Source organism: Marmota monax, unplaced genomic scaffold, assembly GCF_021218885.2.
Source record: "Marmota monax isolate L192 unplaced genomic scaffold, Marmota_monax_Labrador192_F-V1.1 WCK01_AAM20220418_F8-fsc00005, whole genome shotgun sequence".
In the NCBI taxonomy this organism is placed as follows: Eukaryota; Metazoa; Chordata; class Mammalia; order Rodentia; family Sciuridae; genus Marmota; species Marmota monax.
In genome coordinates, this window is record NW_026692254.1 from 32,454,277 (window position 1) to 32,469,260 (window position 14,984).

Sequence of the window (14,984 nt, forward strand, 5' to 3'; positions counted from 1 at the left end):
GGTTCTGTGGTGAGACCCAAGATCAAATCCTGGTTCTACCATTGCCTTCCTGTGTTCTTAGATATGTCAACTAACTTCTCTGAGTCTTGGTTTTCTACAAACTAGGAATGGTAACCACATATCATAAATCTGTAATGATTAAGCAAATAACATGTACAAAAAAGCTTCTAGAGAGCCTTACCTGACACAGAAGCTCAAGGATTATATTAGTTTCCCTTTCTATCCTATGTAGCTAGACCTCCCAAAGGATGGCTCTTTAACATACACACACTGCATACGGTTGAAGGACCATGACACAACACAGCTCCAGGGACGAGGTGTGCTGCAAGATATCCCTGAACTCCAAGAGGCAGGTTCTGTGAGAAGTTCAATGCAAAGCTGGCCTGGGCCATGGGTTGTTCAGAGCAAAGTCATTTTTATTGTAATGAAAATTTAAAAGGCAATTACATTAGTTATACATATACACAACCAACTTAATAACTGTTAGTCATAGAGAACATTCAAGAAATACAAATGATTTACCCACAGCACAGTTCACATCCATAAGAAGAAAGGTTAAAGGAGAGATGATTAAGTGCTTAATGTCCACTGAAGCCTGCTTGTGGAATCTTTTTTTTAGGAAATAGATTGTTAGAAATGAGCCACCCACTTCTGCGCAGTCTTGAAAACCCCATTTTTTTTTTGTCAGTGCCCCACAGACTTTGGCTGATTGATTGGCCATAAAACCAGCTCTGGCCACAAGGCCCAGGCACACACCTACATGTGACAATGTGCCTGCACCCTCAAGTAAGGCTCTTCAAGCTTCTCAGGGTCCAGGCAGTAGAGGAGGAAGTGGACAGCAAGGTGGCTCATGGCTCCTCAGTGCACAGGATTCACTAGCAACAGGTAAGTTAGGACACAGCAACTTAATGACCAAACACCTTTCTGATAATACAAAGGGATTTTCTAGTCTGACTTGTCACCGCTAGAGCTGTTGGGTAACAGGCTTGCTCTTGTTTATGGGGCAGGTCATGACTGTTAAGGAGCAGGTGGCCTAGACAGGTGAATGATCTCTGTTTTCACAGAGCTCATTAGTTGGGTAAAACACTGCAGTCAGGGAAAGAGCAACTAATTTTCCTAGGGTCTGCCTCATCTCTTGGTTAAACCAACTAACTAGGTGCACCAATACCTGTAATCTGGGGAACACACAGTTGCTTCATTGACACAGAACATTTAATCTCCCTGGTGTAAATTCCATTAACTTTCATAATCTCTCCATCTCTGCTATTTGCAACATTGACTATTACTGAAATTAAAAAAAGGTTGAATTAGATGTGTTAGAAAGTAGAGAAGGTGGCTGTTTGTAATGGCTCTCTTGCTCCCTGAAACCAACACTAAAAGCAAAGCTAGGAAGGAGTGACACTCAGGCAGAATATTCTAGAACCATTCTTGGCCACTCCCACAAGTCACCTGTGCAGTCTTGGTGGAGTCTCAGTAAAGCTGCATTTGTGCCCTTGCAGCAGATTAGGAGGTCACTACATGGCCCCCTTCTATGGAAAACCTATTGCTTGCTTAGCTAAGGAAAGTAAGTGGAAAGGCTAGCAGCAAATCTGCTGAGAAGGGAAGTATGGTTCTATCCAATCGTGATGCTCCCTGTTCACCTCATAGGACTAAAAACTGAGTTGTCAGTCCCCTAAATTCTTAGTCAAGGGAGAAAAATAGAAGCAAGGTCACCTGGAGGAAGGGTCCTTTTATTTCTTCAATGTCCCCTCAGTGCCAAGAAACAGTCATGGCCAAGGTGTTCACCTCTGGTGGGCACCTGAGAAAAGTCCCTGACTTCCCTCCAAAAAACAGAAGGCAAAAGAAAACACAAGATCCCTAAACTCCTAAAGTCACAAGCCAAAGGCCACATGAAGTCTATTTTTCATGCCATTGAGAAACATTTTGCTTCAAAAGCTATTTTTGTGTCTTTTTTTGGAGACAATCATGCCCACTGCCAGGGCAAGCTTGATGTTGTTAGGGCAGAGGGGGATAGCAGGTAGGTAGCACAGAGGGACAACTGTTCTGGGCTGGTCCTGTTAGGGCTCTCTGAGTGTCAGGCACCTCTTATTTCCCCAGCTGCAGGGAAGCCTCTGGGTTGGAGCCAGCTCCTCATGCACCTACATTCAGGACCACTCACCATCAACTACAAAAGGGAAAGAGCTGCTGTAGAAACCATAAAATCAGGGTTCCATCAGTCTTGAAACCAAGGCTGGTTACTGGTAAAGGGCATTCTACTGGGTTATACTGGGCTTTCCAGGTGAAGTTCAGTAGAAACACAGGGCACATGGATCTCCCTGGATGCCAGACAGGCTGCTGTATAAAACAGGATCTTCAAAGTACCAGAGCAATTCTCCCCTTGGCTCCTTCCTGCACACTGGGTTTACTCTGCTCTCAGGCAGCCTAGAACCAACACCAGAATCAATGGGTAGGGACACTTGGGTTGTTTCTGAGCATTTGTAAAACTAAGCAGTACCTGTGAGAGGTTCCTAAGGGGCTACAGGAGAGACTCCAGGGCTTTCTCACAAGGTGGGTCCCTGCATCTGCAGCCTTGTGTGACTTCTCTCTCACGTAGGCATCAGTGGGCTGATGGATGGGGATTAGAAAAGATGGATAGGAAAAGAAGAAAATGAGGGAAACTAAGGGAGTCCTTGTCCATGTAAAGGGTAGGGGAGGAAGTAGAGGAACGTGAAAGTGGGGGGATGGGGTCCTAAACTCATCTTCTCAAATCTGAGTAAAACACAGTAAGCCAGGGACTCTGGGTTAAGGGGTTACCCAAGTAGAAACTTCTAGAAGTCAGATCATATTCTTGTCTTGAGACAATCAGAGGAATTCAGGACCTGTGGACATGTGGCAGAATCAGAGTTGGAACCAGAACCAGAGTCTGAGTCTTCTGCCTCACAGATCTGTATCCCAAAGTACTTCTGTACCTGCTGCCAAGCAGAGGACAGAGGCTCAGGTGGCCAGGAGGAAAGTGGTCCAGAGTGCATTTCTCCACACAAAGGGGGGTGGTGGTCCCAAGCCTCCTCCAGGTCACTGAGCAGAATGTGGCATGAGACCTGAGGAGGCTGGGCATCTTGCCCCTGCCATCCACACCTGTATGCCTTTGTGACCTCAAGGTGTGCTTCCCTGCAGTTTTTGGGTGGGGACAAGCTCCCTCTCCCAATGGAGTCGGGCTGGAGACAGCTACATGGAATTAGAAGCACGTGTTCAGGACAAGTAGGAAGGACAAGCACTCCTATGAGGCTCTGAAAGGAGGACAGGGGCTAGTTCCTCTAGGAAGGGCTTGGATCTGCAGTAGGTAGGTGGACCAAGAACTGACCTATTAAGGTAAGCAGGTCCCCAGCCCTGGCTCCTGGTGACACTACTGAAGAGCTAGCCTGCTGAGTCCTGCTGGTCAGGCCAGCTCCTGAGCCCCAGGATGATCATCTTCCCATCAGGATGCTCCTGAGCTTGGAGACTGGGGCCACTCACTTCAGTTCTCATGCTTACTATAGACTTTGGATTCTATACACTCACCCTGGCCACACATGACAGACACGAGGCACGACACATTCATTAGGACAGAAAGTTCATGTCTCACTGCACAAAGTAAATATGTCCCACAGCACAATGGGCACATAGACAGATTAGCAGAGCTGAAGGGCATCCACCTCTGCATCCTTGTGCCACTTGGCTCCAGTGCATGGAACAAAGGCTCTGCATCCTGCTGGCCTCTTCTTCCAACCCCCCGCCCCCCAAGTCCCACCCAGTCAGCAGTAGTGAAAAGCAAGACATAATGTGATTCAGCACCCCCAGCAGGTGTGATGGTGTGCTAGTCGCTCTAGGCATTGACTGAACTTTTTATGTGTGTAAATTATCTATTAAGAGACTATTCACAACTGAATTTAAGGACCCAATAGGCTCACTTTCTAAGCACACACAGATAAAATACAATAAATACAATGGGTTCCCTAACATCTAAAAGCAGGGCCCCTGGTCCGTGGCCGAGAAGCCATGGCTGTGGATTAGAGCTGAGCGATGCTGTGCCTAGGGTATGTGGGGGTGGGGTGCTTTTGGTGAGGGGTCCTGCATCAGGGCAAGCCAGGCTAGGGGGGTCCCATTCACATGGGCATTGGTGTCACGGCGTGGGTAGCACTCTACAGTGGGAGCCTCGCTCTGCCCGCAGTTACTCAGAAAATGGTGGGAACATGCCCAGGTCAGCAAAGTCTTCGATATTATAGTTGCCAGTCCCCTGGGTGGGATCTCCTGGCATTGGCAGCATGTCCTGCAGAAGAGAAGAGAAGAGAAGAAAGCCATGGGGCAGTCAGGTTCTTTGCCCGTGGACTGTGTACGTCCCAGGAGCCCAGCCTGCCACTCACCCTCACAGCTGTCTCTCTAATGGACAGCTCAGGAGTATTCCCCAACCTTCCAAGGGATGCTCTGCAGGGATACTCAAATGTCTGAGACCCTAGGAAACTGTCCTCCCCAGGGAGCTGCCATGCCAGCTGGTAAACAGCAGTAGGACTCAACTTTTATACATGTAACATGGAGCCAGGGACACAGGGTGGGCATGAGCCCCAACTGGTGGGGACAACCCAGCCTGGCACCAAGCAAGTACAGGTGGTCGAAATGTGACTAACACTATGAAACTTAAGAGTGAGTGGAGAGATCTGCGGCCTGTATTCACCGTGTGTAGCAGACTTTAGCTTAAACAAGTCTTCTGGACCTCAGACTACCCATTTAGGATACAGGAGTAGCAACATCTCAATTCCTTATGGGATATGTCCTGTTGTGTTGTTAAGTTCCCAACTCATATAATGCTGCATGAGAAAAGAATTCTGTGGACAAATAAGTTTGGGAAACAAGGCATACTTTGTCTATCTCCTAGAAATCCACAGTCCTCATTGGTATAATAAAGGTTCTGATAAGTCCTGTAAGAAAGAAATTGAATAACTTTGTTTAACCAGTGTTAAATTTTGTTTAACCAGTGTTTTGCAAACTTATTTGACCAAGAATTCTTTTTACAGTGTGACCCTGAAGACCACCATTAGGAAATTCTGTTTTCTGCTAGGAGGTATAGATGGGCAAATGCCTTACAGAAGGAGGAAGAAGGGCTGTCGTGGTAGATAAGGGGACTCAAGGGAAGGGTTGGTTAGGCACTCCTCTGCACACTGAATAGTATGCTGCCTCTGTGGAAACCTCATCAATACCTGGGCTCTAGATCTGTGTCTGTGAGGGTACTTCTTGACCTGGTTGGAAAGAAGCTTGGGATGAGGGTGAAGTAAATGGAGCATTGACTCTTGAGCATAGCCTCCCATGCTACGGTTCCTGCACCTAGCCCCGCTTTGCAGCCAGGACAGGACAGAACAGGGCTTTATGACCCCACTGGAGATGCCTGGGTTCTGGTTGCAAGGATCTGGTGGGATGGACCTCACTGCAGGTGAAGGGGGAAGCAATGTACTCAGAACCTCCCATGAAAACTATTCTGGCTGAAAGCGGAGCCCAGAGAACTGGTAGTAGGGAACTGAAAGGATTTCAGGTATCTAGCCAGTGGGCAGCACCCTTAGCCTAACCAAGAGGAGAGCTGAACCAGGGCCAGCCTGGCACTGGGGCAAGGTCCTGCAGAGGGACGTCCTCCTATCTTGGGTATAGGCTGGTGAGGAGCAGGTAGGACAGCCAAAGGTGAGGAAAGCTCGCAGGGGAGAAATGGACCCAGCACTAGGGCCAACCCTCATTAGCCTTCTACTCTATGCACCTCTCTTGGGCAGCTCTGAGCTGGGGCAGGGAGGAATCTCTAATTGTAGTCTCCCCTTTTGCTCAAAGGCCCCTCCTCCTCAGCTCAAAGGCCCCTTCCCCTCCCTGAGTGCATCACAGTTTTGGTTGGACAGGATGGGACCTTCTACTCCTGGACCCCCTTCTAACCCCAGGCCAGGCCAGAACTCACACTGGCTAGCGGGTGGGCGGTGGTGCGGCAGAGACCAAGGGGGAAAGGAAGCAGAGAGAAGGCGCCGGTACCTACGAGAAGGCGGTGCTCGCTCGATTTACCTGGAACACTTCAGTCTGACCGGGCTGCTGGTGGGAGTGCTGCTCACCGCTCTGCTGGCCGTGGTGCTGGCTCTGCCACTGTGACCAGACTTCTGAGGGCCTCCCCTGGAACTGCCCGCTACTTTGTCCACTCTCAGCTGAAAGAGCCGACGTACAGGACACTTCTTTAAAAGTCATCCCTGGTTTCATGAGACTTAAGAACCACTCCAGCTCCAAGGGCCCCACCTTCCTAGGAACATGTTTCTTCTCCCATCTTTCTTTCTCTGACTGACTGACAGCAAGATAAATGGGTGAAAGGCATGGGGCCTCTGCAGAATGGTGCAGGGACTTGGCTGGGGTGTGGTTCTCCATGGAAAGCACCTCCCAGATGACTGGGTGCTCCAAGCCTTGGAGCCCTTTGCTCTGTTGTGGCTGCTCATGAAGCTGCTCATCTGGATTCCAGCCACATTTGGGACCAGCAGCATGGGCTGGAGAGTTCCTCTCCCTAGCATGTGAAGGCAGATGCAGCCTTCTAGATTCCTGGACTCCCCTCTGTTCATGGGCTGCTCTCTCACCTGGCCTACTAGGGAAGAGGCTCACCTCACAGCTGTCTTCACATTCACCAAGCTGTACCACTGGTCCTGCTGCAGGGCAGAGCCACCCCGTCCCATTCTCTGTGGCTCTCTGTCAAGTATTCCTCAGCATCTTAATATTTCTTAGTTTGTTTAAGAAGGAAGGAATTTGGGCACTGCTCAGATGGGAAGATAAAGCTCCTCTGTGGAATCAGCAAATTACTTTACAAATGAGAGCCACTTTGCTTCCTGCTACAGTTTACTAAAAATACTCAACAGGAAAACTGAAAATAAGCAGAATTTTCTCTAAATCATTTTAAAGATTCAACCAAAGAGAATTCTGTTTTTTTTTTTTTTTTGATGGTGCTAGGGATCAAAACCAGGGCCTTATGCATGCAAGGCAAGCACTCTACCAACTTAGCTATATCCCCAGCTCCCCCATTTTTTTTTTTCAGTTGTAGATGAACACAATATCTTTGTTTTATTTATTTATTTATTTATGAGGTGCTAAAGATTGAATCCATGCCTCATGCATACGAGGCAAGCGCTCAACTACTGAGCTCAACTACCCCAGCCTACCCAAAGAGAATTCTTAAGAAAAATTACACTTTTCATTTTCTTCCTTCCTTCCTTCCTTTTTTCTTTTTTTATAGTACTAGGTAGGGATTGAACCCAGGGTCCCACACATGCTATGCAAATGTTCCATCACTGAGTTACAACACCAGCCTGAAAGAATACCATTTAAAAAAGTTATCTGAAGGCAGATCTCAAACCTTAGGAACCCCCCTTGCCACCATCAGTGTCAAATTATTCAGTGACATTGTGCAGTGTGGAGACAGTGGTGCTTTGTCAAGCTCTGAACTGAGCTCATTATTATTATTTTTTTTCTTTTTGGTACTGGGGACTGAACCTAGGGCCACATTATCACTGAGCCATGCCCTCAGTCCTTTTTATTTTTTGAGACAGGATCTCAGTAAGTTGTCCAGTCTTGAACTTGTAATCCTCCTGCCTTGGCTTCTCAAATCTCTGGGATTATAGGTGTATGTCACTGTGCCCAGTTCTATTTTGCCCTATCTTGCTCTTTCCAATGGCCATCCTGACTTTCGACAAAACTCACCTACCCATCCTTAGCAGGGGTGCCTGGCTAATCTGAGGTGAGATCCAGGGAGAAGAATCTCTCTCTCTTCCTCTCTTACACACAACTCTGTACTTAATGCCTGAGATGTAAAGGGCTTTAATAAATCATGTAACCTCCCTTTAACACCTTAACCACTGGCGGTTTTCAAATTGTGCATGATGAGAACGGTTGGCTCAGCATAACAGGGAATGGAGTCTACTGTGTATAGAGGGCATCTGGCAATCTGAAATGTCTTTTCCCGAGACTCCCAAACTGAACTCAAGGACCAGAAGGAACTCTAAAAGGAATAATTTGCTGTTGAATTGCAATTTCAAGGCCAGTTTGGGAAACATAGCAAGACCCTGTCTCAATATATAAAATAAAAAGTGCTGGGGATGTAGCTCAGTAGTACAGCATCCCTGGGTTCAATTCACAGTACTTAAAAAAAAAAAAAAGTCTAGAATTGGCTGTGGGTAGAGAGCAGGCCTGGTTCACAACTGTGCCAAATTAAATGAGCAGCTAGGATTCCCACTTGACAGGCACCAGTCCCATTCTAGAGCCTCAGAGGCTAGACACAATCTGGTCTACCATTCCTTGGTGGGAAGATGGATGAACACAGTGGCCACCTCTGCTGTGGGATGCACCAGGCAGGCTCTGGAATGTCCTCGGGTGTTGAAGGAAATAACTGCCTTCAGGTCTGCTCTGGGATGCTGCTCCAACGAGGTCTCCTATTGAACACTGCCCATCATGATTCAATGTCTACAACCCTTTCTGACAGCTGTGTGTCTATATTGCTGAGCCCTGGTCACTCACTACACGATTATGCATTGCCACAACCAATCCAACAGGCATTCAGAGTTCTCATTCTTCTCAATCATTCTCAAATATTCAACATACTGCTACTCATTTTGGTAATATTTTGTTGACTTCCATGACTGCTGTTGATGTTAGTTCTACTATCCCTTATGGGATTCCTTCTCTCCCATCAGCAGGAAAGCTGGGAGGAACCTTTTCTATTCCATGAACTGACCTCTCACTTATCATGTGGCAAATGTTTCATGAGCACCCGTGATGACACAGGCTCCGTGTGACACTGTACACACTGGAGAACAAGAATGCTTCTATCTTGAGCACCTTCCAGCATGGTTGGGAGAGGAGTGAGCACAAGTTCTGCAGAGGAGAGTTGCTATTAAAGGGTTTCCAGAAAAAGGATAAGAACCCTCAGAGGGTACCTAACTTAGTCATGGCGAAGAGAAAAGGCTTTGCAGAGATCTCAGAAATGACTAGCTAACTGGGTGTAGGCCTTGTAAAGAATTTCAGACACAAGGATAGGTTTAAAGGCCTAAGGGTGAAAGAGGATGACCCCATCCAGGTTTCCACAGGTAGCTCAGGATGGATGAGAACCATGGAACTAGGCAGGCGATAAGAGAAGAGGTTGCAGGGCAAGCCAGGGTCAGGTGTAACCACCAGTGTGACCAATTTTTTGAGGGTAACAGAGAACTACTGAAAATTTTAAAGTGTGGGCACAGCACACATAGATTTGTAAATTCAGGAAGGTCACTGTATCAGTGGGTGAATGGACAATATGACAGGGAAAAAGAAGTTAAAAAAAGGAATAGAGTAGACAAGAGGAGAGAAAAGGAAACCAGTGAGGAGGAGTCTGCTATACTAATCCTTGCAAGAGAGGATGGTTGCTTGAGCTATGGAACATGAGCAGGCTGGAAAGAAGTGGATGAATCTGAGGATAGGATGGAGAAGGAAGTGCCTAGACTTGTGAATTGCCAACTGAAATGGCTGCACCAAGGATGGGAGTGAGAGGAGCTAGGGATGACAAAATCAGGTTTCTGGTGATATTTACCATTCTGGTTTTTCTCCTGAGCTTTGGATCCATTATCTGTCTGTGCCTGGGCCACATGGCTGAATAGTAGAAAGACAATTTCAATTCTTCCTGCCTCAAGTGATCATTTCCTCTCCTCACATAGCCTAGAGCAGGAGACCAGGACTGTCACTGTCTCTTCTCTCTCAACACCTCTTGTCCAATCATGAGGTTTATCAAGTTCCCACCCACCAAAAAAAAAAAAAAAAAAAAACCCTAACTCTCAACTCCTACCTCCTTTTTCCCCCATCACACTGCCACACAATGCTCTGAAGCTACGCCTGCACCCAGTCCCCCCAGATCCATGCATCTCCTGGTGCTGACCCAAAGCAGAGTCTACTGCTTACAAAATGCTGGATGGTTGACCACCATCTGTGAGGTCAAGCACACAATCTCAGGGTCTTTTGTAATGTGGCTTCTATTGTTCCAGCCTTATCTTCCACTTCTTGCCTCTGTAACCCTACCTCTTCCCCTGGTCACATGACAACACCTGGACACCTGCCCCCCAATATCACATGCAGTTATTTCTCTATGCTACTGTACCTGTGCTCTGTCATGTGCCTAGAGGATTCTACTCATGCTCAAAGCCCTAATCACATGTGGCCCCATGGTACTGACTTCCTCAGTCACTGTCTCTTCTTTGCTTACCTCTGGTGATCATCATTTCTCATGACAATGCTCATCATACCATACTAACTTACCCTAAACTGGAGTAAATTAAGGCCAAGGATCTTATTTATGTCTACCCCAGGCTTTACTGAGAAAACTACTTGGAATACTGAGGCTTCAATGAGCATTTGCTAAGAGGAAGAATAAAGGAAAGAAGGAAGAAAGGAAGGAGGAAGAGAAGTAAAGGAAGAAAGAAAGGAGGGATGGAGGAATGAACAGGGGAGTAAGATGAACATGGATAACCCATGAACATTTATTTCTGTGCATTCAAGGCTTCCTGGCTTGTAAATGAAACAGTTCCACTTTCTCTCATCAGCCCTACCTCAGTGACAGTCAGGGACAGTGCAGGGTAGAAAAGACTAGTTCTCTATTCATATTTGGGGGTACTTGATTATATTATTTACAGATAAAAAAATTTCAGTATAAAAATTCTTAAATTTTTGCCAAGGGAGGTGCTCTTCTTAAATGTTTGCAATAAGAAAGAATCCATAAACCGAATTGCCTTTGAAATGCAAAAAATCGTGGCAAAAATACATAAAATAGTTAAGAAGAATGGAAGGGACTTAGTATTTTTTGAGAACTGTTTGTGTCCAATGCATGATGCTACATATTTTACGTACTTTATTTTGATTCATTTCTAGATCTAAAAATGTGTTCCTTATCCACATTTTCAGATAAGGAAAATGAAGCTCAAAGATGTCAAGCAATTGGCCCAACTCATTTAGCATATGAATGCCAGACCCAGGGTTTGAACCTAGACCTTTCTGATACAGAAGTCCATGTATTATTTGTAAAGAAAGTATTTAAAATGAAAGGCTAGTATGTACTGGATATGATACCCTGTGTGGCAAGATGGGTGACGGACACTGGACAGTCCACTGAGAACAACGGATAAGGAACTAAGCAGTCAGCATGGTTGAGAGCTCATCTAAGGGATGCACTGGCAGCTGTGGAGGGCATGAAAGCAGAAAAGTACTCAACCTTGAGTATTCCTGGAGGAGATGACCTCAAAGCAATGACTTGAAGGATGAGCCCACCAGCCAAGAGACAGGGCAATTAAGGGATACTGAAAAGTTCTGCTACTGGAAGTGTTTACTTTTCCCTCCCTACGTTGGATCAGTGATCTCTCTGGCTAGATTATGAGCATGAACTTCACTGTGACCCTCCCGGATGATAGCATGTGGGATTTTAGCCTAAGTATGACCAACAGCATGACCACTGCAGTGCAAGTAGATAGTCAGCAAGGGCTACAAATGGCCTGCACCCAAAATGTACATGCATCTTTCTAGACAAAAACCCATTGGTTCCCAATATCCTGGTGTTACATTGTTATTTTGAAAGCCATATGTAGTTACAAACCATAAGCTGGGCTCCAGCCATGTGTTTCTTCTGGTCTGTTGGGTTCCTAAGGCAGGCCAGGCTGCTTTGCCCTAGCTAGATGGGTGGGCCACTGCCAGGCCTGGTGCCTACATGGGTCATTATTGCTGCCACCCCTGGGACAGCCAGGTGGGCTTGCAGACCACAGGTCAGATCTTGAGGAACTTTTAGATTCCTAGGCTATAAGGGGCAGAGATGACAACTTCCTTTTCCCTGTAAGATTCAGGTGATTTGGAAAGGTGCTTTGCAGCAATTCAAACCTGATTTGAGATCCTGCTCAGAGGTTCTATCTGGTCCTATTTAGCTCATGGTTCTCAACCAAGGGTGATTTTTCAAACCACCAGGAGACATCTGATATTGTTCAGAGACATTTCTTATGATCATAAACAGAAGAATGCTAGTAGGTAGAGGCTGGGAACACTGTTAAATACCCTATAATATACAGACAGTCCCCCCCCCCCAAGAAATAATTATCTAGCCCCAAATGTCAATAGTGTGGAGGCTGAGAAATCCTGCTGGATAAAGCTAACGAAGATCACCAGAGGGGCAGCTTATCTTACAAATGCCTAGGCATTTAGCAAGGACCATTTCTAGGCATCTTAGCAAGGACCAAAAACTTTCTGAATTTTCTGGCTAGAAACTCACCTTTTCAAGACTAACTAATAGGATCAGGGAGGTCTACAATCCTTTAAATTTTGCTAGTGAAAATGTACAGGGCTGAATTTGGGGCCAGGATCAAGATCTGGGAATAGGTAGGGACAGGTGTTTATAAACATTTCAGATTACTGAAATTCAATGAGTTTATCCTCCCCTGCTCCACTCTGTAATTATGTATCCTATTTCTTTCTGAGAAATGACATTTTTGTAATGACAAATTCACTACATTCCCCTCTCTAAAGTAAATCTGGGCTGAGTGGGGCAGGTTAGATGGACATGGATCTTTTAAGGAAGGGTAACATCAGGGATGTGTTTCTTATGCTTTGCAAGAGGTCCATCTTTGGGTTGTCAGTATCATGTGTTATGACCCGATTTGATCATGCATGAGTGAATTTCTTTAGTTACCTCAACTTCACCTAAACTGAAAAGCAAATGCTGAACAGGGAGGCAATGCTTGTGCTTGCCAAGCCATTTTATCTGAAAGCATGCTGCTAAGAAAATAATGTAATGTGGGCCACACATATGCCACACTTGAGCATGCTGCAGCAAATGTGAGCCACTTCCTTTTGAGCAACCTGTGTGCCCGGCTCCCTGCATTTCTCCAAGAAACATCATATCAATGAGCAGATGCCTGTCGTAGCTGAGACAGAAACTGACCAATTTGGGGATTCTGATCATGCGTACATGTGTTAGTTACCAATTTCTTGCTCTTGGTTCTAAGTCTGCCCTTCCTTGCCCTGCTTTGTCACACCAGAACTGGGCCCTGTGAACTTTTCTCCTGTACTGGCTGGCCCAGTGCTAGGTTTCATTAATCGAGGGTGCTGGAGAAATTAGCATAAAAAGCAGAAGTGTTTCTCTTCTGGTTTCAGGTGGGGTTTCCTCCTCCTAGGTGTCTAGTAGCAAGCAGAATGCAGAGGATGAGTGGCTCTACCACACCAAGGGCTGCTTCCTGTGTTCACCTGCCTGCGTCTCCTTTCACCTGTGGGTGAAACTTCTGGCCACCTGGTGGGAGATTTCTGCAGTTTAGTCTTGGTCTATCACTACCCCCTAGTGAGTTTCTCAGCCAGATGGCAGGCTGCTTCTGGCAAATTTACCAGCTGTGAGTCTCTGTGAAAGATATACCTTTCCCAAGCTGAATCTCAGGCTTTGTGGAGTGGGGTCTCCTTTTCTGAGTTCTTGCATACCCAGTCTTTTTGAATTTTATTTTGAGGCAAGGTCTTGCTAAATTGCCCACACTGGCCTTGAACTTGTAATCCTCCCACGTTGCTGGTTGTGATCTTCCTGTCTCAGCCTGCAAACAGGACTCCACAACTGCACTCAGCTCTCAGCTCTTGTCTCTTTCTTGTCTACCTACCCTTGGCCTCAAAGGCAGAAGCTGCTGCCCACCTGTGTTACTATCGTATTCCTCAGGCTCCTTGTTTACCATTTTTTATTAATAAAAAAAATGTTTAAACTTTCCCTGTTCAAATCACCGATCTCCTGATTAGAACGGGCTGCTATATACCCTGTACCAGGATGGTTAAGGAGACAAGTGCCTGGATATGTCAGCATTTACATCATTGAGTTGAGTGGCTTCCTATTTCTACTTCTGGACGCTGCATTTCATATGACAAGGTTTTGCTGTGACCTAAGCCAAAATGAAAGTGAAGCTAAGTGTGGAAACACAAATGTGACAGTGTACAGCTTAAGATAACTCGATAGACCAGAAATGGAAGAATTGCTTTGGACTGAGGCCTGAAAGCTCGTGGAACAAAACCCACGTGGTTCACAGAAAGGCAAAACTCAGACAGGGCACTTTTCCCATTCAATGTATTAATTCAATCTATAAAGTTTCCTGAGGAGCTCTGCACTACTGAAGCACTGTTCAAAAGTGACATGTTATGTGGTTGCCCCTTGATGTCAGCCACCTGGGTTGTGGCAGGTGATGTTCAGTGTCTGCTCAGCAGGTATTTCAAACCCGTCTGCTCCTGCCCATTGTGAGGAGGGACAGGATTGACTATGCTATCTCTCTGGATTCTGGCATCTGGTTGAAAGTAACTAGCTGAGGCCATGTTGCCTGGGTGCTACCATGCTTGGGGTCCCATTGATGCCTACCAGAGGCCCCTAGGCCGCAGCTGTCTGATGCATGCACTCAGTGCCATGCATGTGCAGGGCTAGGGCACCGTGTCCATTGCAAATGTAAGCACTTTTGTTGTTTTAGCTGTTTATGTTTATTTAATACCTAATGAAACTGACCATTAATGGAGACTGCTCTGTTCCCTCTCTATCCACCCTTCTATCTGCTCTGCTCCCTACATCCCCCCACTGTGCCCTCAGAACAACCTCTGAGGGTGTGAGTAAACAACCATTAGGCTCTGTTCCTAATCATACACCCTCTTTCCTCTGACCTTGACCAATGTGCCTCCACTGCCAGTCTATTTCCTGAAGCCCTGTGGAGCAGAAGCTGACCCCACAGTTGGCAGGAGTCTCACATTCTGCTTCTGTCCAAGTTAACACATAATGTAGCCATGGTCAGGCCATGTGAAGCTTCTCAGTCCTTCATGTCTCTGTTTTAGTCTCTCACATCCTCACTGAAAGGGTTCCAGCTCCTTTCTCATGAATACAAATCATGGGGTATCTCCTAGGGCACCTAGTGCCTCCTTAGTTCTAAATCTCCTGAGGGATGGACGAGAAGGGGATGGGAAGCACCAAG

General features: G+C 46.3%; 1 protein-coding gene across 9 annotated transcripts in view; it reads right to left on the bottom strand.

The window, feature by feature from the left end:
- Window positions 1–395: 395 nt before the first annotated feature.
- The window catches only part of Arnt2 (aryl hydrocarbon receptor nuclear translocator 2), a 174,377-nt gene continuing 159,788 nt past the window's right edge, over window positions 396–14,984 (bottom strand). For 7 of the 9 annotated variants that reach the window (XM_046438588.1, XM_046438559.1, XM_058577634.1 and 4 more), the window contains exons 18-19: window positions 6,046–6,182; window positions 396–4,285 (exon numbers count right to left, since the gene is read on the bottom strand). In XM_046438588.1, coding sequence (XP_046294544.1) covers window positions 4,187–4,285; window positions 6,046–6,182 — 236 coding nt within the window. In that variant the 3' untranslated portion in view covers window positions 396–4,186. Of the gene's footprint in view, window positions 4,286–6,015; window positions 6,183–14,984 lie in introns of all 9 variants that reach the window. The other 2 variants (XM_058577620.1, XM_058577623.1) reach the window with 1 other exon arrangement.